The sequence below is a fragment of the Tupaia chinensis genome, unplaced genomic scaffold, assembly GCF_000334495.1.
Source record: "Tupaia chinensis unplaced genomic scaffold, TupChi_1.0 Scaffold149922_1, whole genome shotgun sequence".
NCBI lineage: Eukaryota > Metazoa > Chordata > Mammalia > Scandentia > Tupaiidae > Tupaia > Tupaia belangeri.
The window spans coordinates 387,766-396,958 of NW_006209766.1; the positions used below are offsets into that span (position 1 = coordinate 387,766).

The 9,193-nt window shown below is 42.7% G+C and overlaps 1 protein-coding gene across 8 annotated transcripts in view; it reads left to right on the top strand.

Annotated features, from left to right (window-relative positions):
• The first annotated feature begins 52 nt into the window (after nt 1–52).
• The window catches only part of LOC102502420 (zinc finger protein 181), a 14,583-nt gene continuing 5,442 nt past the window's right edge, over nt 53–9,193 (top strand). For 4 of the 8 annotated variants that reach the window (XM_014585413.2, XM_014585415.2, XM_014585414.2 and 1 more), the window contains exons 1-4: nt 53–427; nt 653–724; nt 2,321–2,395; nt 4,936–5,022. In XM_014585413.2, coding sequence (XP_014440899.1) covers nt 2,360–2,395; nt 4,936–5,022 — 123 coding nt within the window. In that variant the 5' untranslated portion in view covers nt 53–427; nt 653–724; nt 2,321–2,359. The remainder of the gene's footprint in view (nt 428–652; nt 725–2,320; nt 2,396–4,935; nt 5,023–9,193) is intronic. The other 4 variants (XM_014585418.2, XM_027769532.1, XM_014585417.2 and 1 more) reach the window with 3 other exon arrangements.

The window sequence follows — 9,193 nt, forward strand, 5'->3', positions numbered from 1 at the left end:
GCCCACGGAGGATCCCGGCAAGTGGGACCCGGGAGGGCGGCCGGCCGGCTCGGGCGAGCACAACCTGGCTCTGGACGCGGCCGCCGGAACCTGGCTGGGTCCAGATCTACCCCGCAGTGTGACCTGGGCAGGGCCGTAGGCGTTCGGGCTTCTGGGAGGAAGGACGGGCCGAGCTGCTGGCGCCCTGTGAGCGCGAGGCCCGCGAGTGAGTGACGTGGCCGCGCGCGCAGCCGGCGCCGCTCGCGGCTGTTTTCGCGTCGTCGGGTAACGAAGCTGACGCGCTCCAGGTGTGGAACCCCGAACACGTGATTCAGGATCTCCGCGTTTCCGCCTTTGCAGTGGTTTAGAAAAGAAATTGGGCAGTGTCAATGCCCACCGTGCATAATGGAGGAGATTGAATAAGCCGATGTGCAATGTTATTACTGTTGTGAGTCGTCTCTTACAATGGAATAGTTGAATTTCCTTACATAGGTGGCACTTGGTAAATGGTTAGTTACCCTGTTCCAGGAACCACACTGTGAGTTCATACTGGGAGATTGGTGCCCCAAAGAGTGGTTACTGGTGTGCTTTTCCATTATGGTATGTTAGAGAGTACTCAGATAAAACCTGATTTTTCATGACCTTTTTTCCCTGTCCTTGTCTGCCTGCTCAGGACAAGGCCCACCTATAAGAGTCTGGAAAGAAGCCTGTGTTGACTATAGGAAATTGCAAAGTAATGTCTCAGGTGAGTTAATATGTTCCCACATCTGTCTGAAACTCTTCTTTTTCCTTTAGGTTTTTGTCATAGGGCACTCACAGGAGAAGAGAGAGGATATACTGAGAGGGAAAGTGAGAAATCACCTCCCCAAGGGGGATGGCCATGCACAGTCCCTTCCCCTCCATTCTCCTCTCAGGATTTTGGGCAGGCATGTATGCTCAAGTGCCAGTGTGATTTTCAGGCTACCAGGTCAGGAACTTGGAAGACTCCATAGGCACCACACCACCTGCTGGCCCCTGAAACACTTTCTTATCCCTACTCTTAAGTGTTAGTTCCTTTTCTTGCCAGTTCCCACCTAACAAAGTTCATTTAGAGACTGGATCTATGGTTCTTCTCATTGTAAGAAAAGGATGGAGCCCGCAGGAGAGCTCCAAAGTACTGGAGCTCTCAGTATTCCTCCTTTTTGCCAGTTGTCTGCTAGAAGAGTCTTGAGCCAAATATATTTAATTACAATTCAAAATGGAAGTTTGGAATTACAGATCATGTAGTTTAGGCCTGTCAAACTTCATCTTGGGGTCTCAGTGAGTGGTAGATCCATCCAGTTGCTCAAGTCGAGAGATGTTTGGAGTCCTCCTTGATTCTTCCTTTCACTTGTAACTCATATTCAGATAGTCTAGTTGGATCTAAAGTGTGTACAGAATTTGAACAGAATCTGACCGTTGGTAACCCTGTCACTACCACCACCACCTCCTAGTCCAAACTTCCCGAATTATCGCAGTAGCTTGGCTGGGCTCCTTTCTCCCCTTAACCCTCTTCATTTTGTTCTCAATAACAGCTGTCACGGAGACCTTGTTATATAAAATTCTGTTACTCTTCAACATGGAATTTTTCAGTGGCTCTAACTTAGAATTCAGAGTTCTGCAATAAAGCCTTGTACAATTCGGCAGTTACCTTTTCGATACCTTCTTTTTCTGCCTCCTTCCCCCTTTGAATTCCAGTTACAACCTCCAGGTCTTGGAAGTTGCTGTACAATCTGCTTGAAATAGCCTTGCCCCAGATATGCACAAGTGTACACTCCTGTGTATCTTTGTTCAATGGTTACTGTCTCAGTGGAATTTTCCTGGACCTCTATTTAAAATTGTAGTCACCTTCCTTCGCCTATCACTTCTACTTTTCCATTACTACTTTGTTGTTTTCCATAGTTCTTATCCTTTACTAGCTGATATATGATTAGCATAGCATATACTGGGGCCAGCAGGTGGCGTGGTGGTTAAAGGCGTTGGACTCCCACATGGCCAATGTGGTTCAAGTCCTGGACCTCGTGGCTTCCTTTCTTACTTCCCTCTTTCTCTCTCTGGTCAAATTAGATAATAATGATAATAATAAATAAAGTTAAAATAAAATAATTTAAAATATATATACATGTACTAAAAAAATCCTGCTGAGAATAGATGTTTAGTAAATAATTGTCAAGTGAATAAAATGGGTGATGAGAAAATGGTGCAGCAGAATCATGGGGTGGAAGCTGAAGCTTGCATAAGAAAGCACATGAGTAGCATTGTGCATGTTGGGTGGAGGCTGTTTTCTTGAAAAAATTTTTAAAAAAACTTTTTTTTTTTTTAGTGAGAGATGTTTGCTTTGGGTATATGCTGACCTGCAAAGATGCATGTGCTTGCTGGAGAGACAGAGAGACAGAAAGTAAGAAATCACCCCCCGGGGGGATGGCCACAACACAATCCCTTCTCCTCTATTCTTTTCTTGGGATTTTTGGACATACACATGTGCCCCGCATGAGTTTTTTTAAGCCACCAGCCTGGGACTTGAACTGCCATCAACTACAATCCTGCAATGTAACCATTACACCATCTGCTGGTCTCAGAAAAAATATTTTTTTGAAAACGTGGAAGCTAAAGTGAACTAATTAAGCCAACATCATTTATTTTTTTCAGTTTGCTATAGGGCACATATGCTTGCCAGAGAGAGGCAGAGAGAGAGGGAAAGTGAGAAAGTGCCAAGGGGAATAGCCACCTTGCATTCCTTTCTCTGCTCTCCTCTCAGGATTTTGGGTACCCACATCCTGTGTGTTTTTTAAGCTACTGCATCTGGGCCTCAAACTGTGTAGTGGACAATGTGGGATCCTGTCATCTTAACTACCACACCACTGGCTGGCTCCGGAAATCATTCATTGATTCATCTTGTAAACACTTACGAAGTACCTGTTAGGAAAAGTCATAGATGGATTTGGGTGTATGCTGACATGCAGGACTTCACAATCTACTTCAGCGTTGCCTAAGAGAACTTTCCAGATTGGCAGAAATGTTTCATATGTGTGCTGTCCAACACAGTAGCCATCAGCCCCATATTGCTGGAGCAACCAAGGGACTGAATCATGTAATTTAAATTTCTGTAGCCAAAATGACCAGTGGCTACTTTATCTAGCAGCATAGGACTAGTAAAAAAGTAAGAAAACATAAGAAATTAAGGTAAGTGCTAGGACAGATATTCTAAGTTCTTTTAGCAGCAAAGGTGAGAGAACATCCCAGACTTACTGGAAGATTGGAGAAGTAAAGGTTGAGGCATCTTTGAGGAAGTAAGGCTGGAACTGGGTTTTGGTGATTCATAGTACCAGGAGGCAGAGGAGGACATGAAAATTAGAGAGGCCTAAGAGGGTCTTTCAAGCAAGCTGCACAACTTTTCTTTTGGCCCTGCCCATAGGGACATGTGGCAATGTCTAGGCACATTTTTGGGATTTTTGGTTGTCATAATCAGGGTAGGCGTGGGATGTTGCTGCTATGGAATCTAGTAGGTTGAGGACAGGGATGCTGCTAAATGTCCCCCAGTGCACAGGACAGCTCCCTGTAACAAAGCATTATCCAGCCCCAAAGGTCAATAGTGTCAAGGTTGAGAAACCCTCCTCTAAATAGATAGAGTATCTGTTGTTGAGATTATGTAAATTTTCTTTTATTCCTTTATGAGACACAGAGGGAGAGAGAGGAGTGGAGAAAGGGAGCAAGACAGAAATTGGTGTTTTTGACTCAGTCTCACTGTGTTGTAATGTTCCTGTACCAATCTTCCAATTAGCTAGGATTACAGGCATGCAAACTTTACTGGCATGTTGAGATTGGCTCTGGAGCTGAAACTGGGCCTTCCATATGACTTTCAGCCTCCCAAGTGGTGGCATTATCTGTGTACCACTGTGGCTGGGCTTAGATTTTCTCCTTTAAGCAATTAATACAGTGGCATTTATCAATATATGTTAATTAATATAATCCAAAAAAATAAAGTATCTTTGCATTTGTGGGATAAAAGTATTCTATGCATTTAATATAGTGTTAGATTTTTCATTTGGTTTATTAGTGAGATTCCTAGAAAGCATGGTAGAAAGTAAAAAAAGTAGAAAATTTTTCATTTTATATAGTAAGTCTAGCATAATCTGAATACCGGGTAACTGTCAATCCAAGTTTTAAAAAAAATTTTCCTAGTGTCCAAAACCAAAGATTACTCTGACGTTGTTTCTTAGAGAAAAACCTGTCATTGTAGAACTTTCTCCTGTCCATTCAGTTTATTATATATAAACTTTTTTTTTAAAGAGATTTTTTATATAGAGTGTGTGTGCTTGCGGGAGAGACAGAGAGAAAGTGAGAAATCACCTCCCAAGGGGAATGGCCAGTCCTTTCTCCATTTTCCTCTTGGGACTTTGGGCATGTGTGCACTTGCACCCAGTGTGTTTCAAGCCACCACACCGGTCCAGGACTTGACTGAGTCCTGCATGCCCCAAATCTGGAGAGTAGCCATGGTCAGCCATGTGGGAGTACATGCCTTAACCACTACGCCACCTGCTCTCCCCTATAAACCTTTTTAAAGCTAAATAAGCCTCTTGCTGTTTTATATTATGTCAGTAATGTCTTTCTTTCTTTCTTTTTTTTTTTTTGGAGAGGTTTTTGCTATAGGGCACGTGTGTTCCCCAGCCAGACAGAGAGAGACAGAGAGATAGAAAGCGAGAAATCATCCCCCAGGGGGGATGGCCATGCCGCAGTCCCTTCTCCTCCATTCTCCTCTCGGGATCTTGGGCACGCACGCACACACGCCCAGTGTGAGTTTAAGCCACCGGGTCCGGGACTCGAACCGCGTTCGACCACGTGGGAGTCCAGTGATATAGCCATTACGCTAACTGCTGGTCCCAGTAATGTCTTTCTTAAGGGTCTTAGAACTTTTTTTTTTTTTTTTAATAAATATAGATATTAAGGAAGATAGTATCCCTGTTTCCTTGTATGTGTAGGACTAGGCTGCTGGCTCCAAGGTGCAGTTACCATCAAGTCATAAAGGTATGTTTTATTTTTCTTTGAGATAAGGGCAATTAACACATTGGCTACTTCAATGAACAGATTAATTTAGGATGAATTATGGTATATCAAATTGTGCTGCCAAGCTCTCTACTTGAGGACAAGTTATTTATTTTTGAAAACATATGTAATAGATTGTATTTGTTTAGCTTCATGTATGGGTGAGATTTCTTTCTGTCCTTGCAGACTCATTATTGCCTGCGAAGTGCATCATAGTATTGTTCAAAACTATTTTCTTTCTTTTCTACATTTGAAAAGAGTTTCTCCATTAGCAGATTTGTTTTTTTAATTATTTCCTCAACACCCATAAAGGTAAATTTTCCCTTTAAAACCAAAGACAGTCTCATCAGTGAACACATATACAAAATACCCCCCAAAAGTAATAAAGTATTAAATTATCTACTTTTGGAGTGAAAAATTTATCACAGCCAAACAATATATTTCATAGATGAAATATGGTAATAATGCAGTTTAAAACGTGTATTTTTTGCATGTATTATAATTTGAATACTAACAAACTATTATTGAACATTTAAGCTTTTTCTAGAATTTTGCTATGTTAAATTATACTGTAAAAATATCTTAAGCACATTTAAGCATTTCCTGGGCCAGCGGTTGCCATGGTGGTTAAGGTGCTGGATCCCACATAGCCAGCTGCATGGTTCAACATGCTGGGTGTGTGTGCATGTGCATGCGTGACCAAAATCTGGAGAGGAGACTGGAGGAGAAGGGATTGTGGTGTGACCATACGCCCTAGAGAGTGATTTCTCACTTTCTCTCTCTCTCTCTCTGGTGAGTGTGTGCCCTATTAAAAAAAAATTAAATAAAAAAAATTTAAAAACCCCAAAACTAACAACAACAACAAAAGCATTTGTTTAGAATATTTTTCTAGAAACTTTCCCATTCTTTCATTCTTTGCCCATACTTTAAGGCTGTATTCAGAGACTACCTATGGCATGAAAGCATCCGTTAGTCTTTTCACCTGGGGTCTCAAATTGTTTTAACTATCAAATGACTACCAACACAAGGTATAAGTATACACCTTTTTGTTGTTGTTCATATATTAGTTTTATGTATGTCTTAATCTGTTTGTATTGACTTGGGGCCAGCAGGTGGCATGGTGGTTGGCATACTGGTCTCCCACATGGCTGACCACAGTTTGAGTCCAGACATGGCGGCTTGCTTTCTCGCTTTCCCTCTCTCTCTGTTCAAACTGAAAAATAGTAATAATAACAATAACAATAAATGGAATTAAATAAATAAATAAATAAACAATTTAGTATAAAAACCCATAGACTGAATAATCGGTAAATAATAGAAAAAAAAAATTTTTTTTTGGAGAGGTTTTTGCTATAGGGTGCGTGTGCTCGCCAGACAGACAGAGAGAGACATTAGAGACAGAAAGCGAGAAATCACCCCCCAGGGGGTATGGTCACGCTGCAATCCCTTCTCCTCCATTCTCCTCTCGGTATCTTGGGCACACACACACGCGCCCGGCGTGAGTTTTAAGCCACGGGTCCAGGACGCGGTCGACTACGTGGGAGTCCAGCGACATAGCCATTACGCTAACTGCTGGTTCCCGAAATAATAGAAATTTAATTCTCACAGTTTTGGAAGCTGTGATGTCCAAGATTAAGGGGTCGGCTTCTAGTGAGGACCCTCTTGCTATGTCATCCCATGGTGGAAGAGTAAAGAGAGGGACACACACACACACACACACACACATGCATGCACACACACTATCGTAGAGGGCCACATTCCATTTTTTTAAAATAAGGAATCCACTCCTCTGATAATGACATTAATCCATTCTTGATGGTAGAATCCTTATGGCCTAGTCATTTCTTAAAGATCCTACCTTTAAATTTATTACAATGGCAACCATATTTCCAACACATATGTTCTTTGGAGACACATTTAAACTAGCATTCCTCCCTGTCCCATTCATGTCTTCTCACATGTAAAATACATTCATTCTATCTCAACTGTCTCAAAAGTCTTAACTCATTTAACACTAACTCACAAGTCCAGAGTCTTACCTACGTCAGATATGAATGAGAAAGTAACAATAGGTTCCAGGAAAGTCCAAAAGCCAAGAGGATGAACGACATTTAATATTAAGACCCTAGAATAGTCCTTGATACCTTGCGCTGCCTTCTAGATACCCAGAGGCATGGGGAGGAGGTTGGGCTTTTAAGGCAGCCCCACCCTTAATGCTGTGGCTGGGCTCAGCCCATGTGGCAACTCTCATGGGTTGAGTTGTGTCTGCAACCCTCCCAGGCTTGTGGTGTACACCAGGAGCTTGAGAGTTGTCAGTAGCCCCTATCCCCATTGATCCACTAGACCTACTGGTGACTATCTATGGCAGCTCTGACCCCACAGTTCTGCTGAGCATTGTCCTATTAGGGGCTCTCTGCAGTGGCTCTGCCCTGTAACAAGTCTCTGCCTGAGCCCCAAGACTGTCCATATCCTTTGAAATCTAGGTGGAGAAAGCCATGCTTCCGTAGCTTTTGCATTTTCTGTGCCTGCAGAATTAGCACCACCTTGACACTGCCAAGGCTTACTTCTTGTACTCTCTGGAGTGGCAGCAGAAGTTGCACCTGGGCCCATTTGAACTATGGCTGGGATGGTTGAGGGGTGCTGTCTGGATAGTAGGGAGGAGAAACTTGAGGTGGTTCTGTGCTTTAAGTCCCTAGGTCTCAAGGGCACCCTAGGCTTGTCTTTTGACGTTTCCTTCCATGCTGGGCCTGTGATGGCAGGAGCTACACCATTAATCTTTCAAGTGCTTTTGGGATCATTTTCCCCATTGTCTTGATGGATGACACCTGGCTTCATTCTGTCCATACTGACCTCTTTGTCAAACAATTGCAATGGCCATATCTTTGTTTTTTCCTTCTGAACATAATTTTTTATTCTTAATGAGGCCAGGCTGGGGATGTTCCAAACTTCATGTTCTGCTTATCTTTTAATTAGAAATTTCATCTTTAAATTATTTCTGTCTTCTCTAATTTTCTTATTTTACTTAATGCAAATAAGAGAAACCATACAGCTCTTTTCAATGTTTTGGTTAGAAATTTCTTCCGCCTGGTATCTTAGTTCATCAGTCTTAAGTTTTTGCCTTTCAAAGTCATCAGGCATAGATACAATTCAGCCAAGTTCTTTGCTACTTTATAACAAGGATGGCCTGCTACTCTAGTTCTCAGTACCATCTGAGACTTCATCAGAATGGCCTTTACTGTCCATATTTCTACTGACATTCTGATCACAACCATGTAAGTAGGCTCTAGGATATTTCAGACTTACCTTACAGTTCTCCTCCTCTCTGGGCCCTCCAGAGTCACCCTTAATGCTCTGTTCATGGTAATGTAGGCTTCTTCTAGCCTCCTTTCTCCAAATTCTTCTAGCCTCTACCCTGTTTTCCAGTTCCAAAGCCATGTCCACATTTTCAGGTATTTGTTGTAGCAACATTCCACTTCTCCTGTACTGATTTTCTGTTTTAGTTTGTTCGTGTTTCTTTTTAAAAATATTTGCCAGGGCGCATTTTCATAGTGAGAGAGGAGAGAGGAAAGAAGGGAGGTGGGAGAGAGAGAGAGAAAGATATATAGAGAGAAGCCTTCTGGGAGAATGGTCATGCCATAATCCTGTCTCTTCCATTTCTCTATCCTGTTGGGATTTGGGACACACATGCATAAGCCCCTGGTGTATTTTTCACGCCACTGGGTCTGGAACTCAGACCACATAGTTGGCCACATGGATCCAGTGCCCCTAACCATGGGTTGGCCCAGTCTGTTCGTGTTTCTGTAACAGATTACCAAAGACTGAGCAATTCAGAAACAAAATAATTTTATTTTTCACAATTCTAAAGGATGGGAAGTCTGAGATCAAGGAGCTGGCATTTTTGTCAAACTCATCCTTTTATAAGAAATCTACTCCCGTGACCAGCAGTTAGCATAATGGCTATGTTGCTGAACTCCCACGTAGTCGACTGCGGTTCGCGTCCTGGACCTGGTGGCTTAAAACTCACGCCGGGCGCGTGTGCGTGCGTGCCCAAGATCCCAAGAGGAGAATGGAGGAGAAGGGATTGCGGCGTGACCATCCCCCCCTGGGGGGGTGATTTCTCACTTTCTGTCTCTAATGTCTCTCTCTCTGTCTG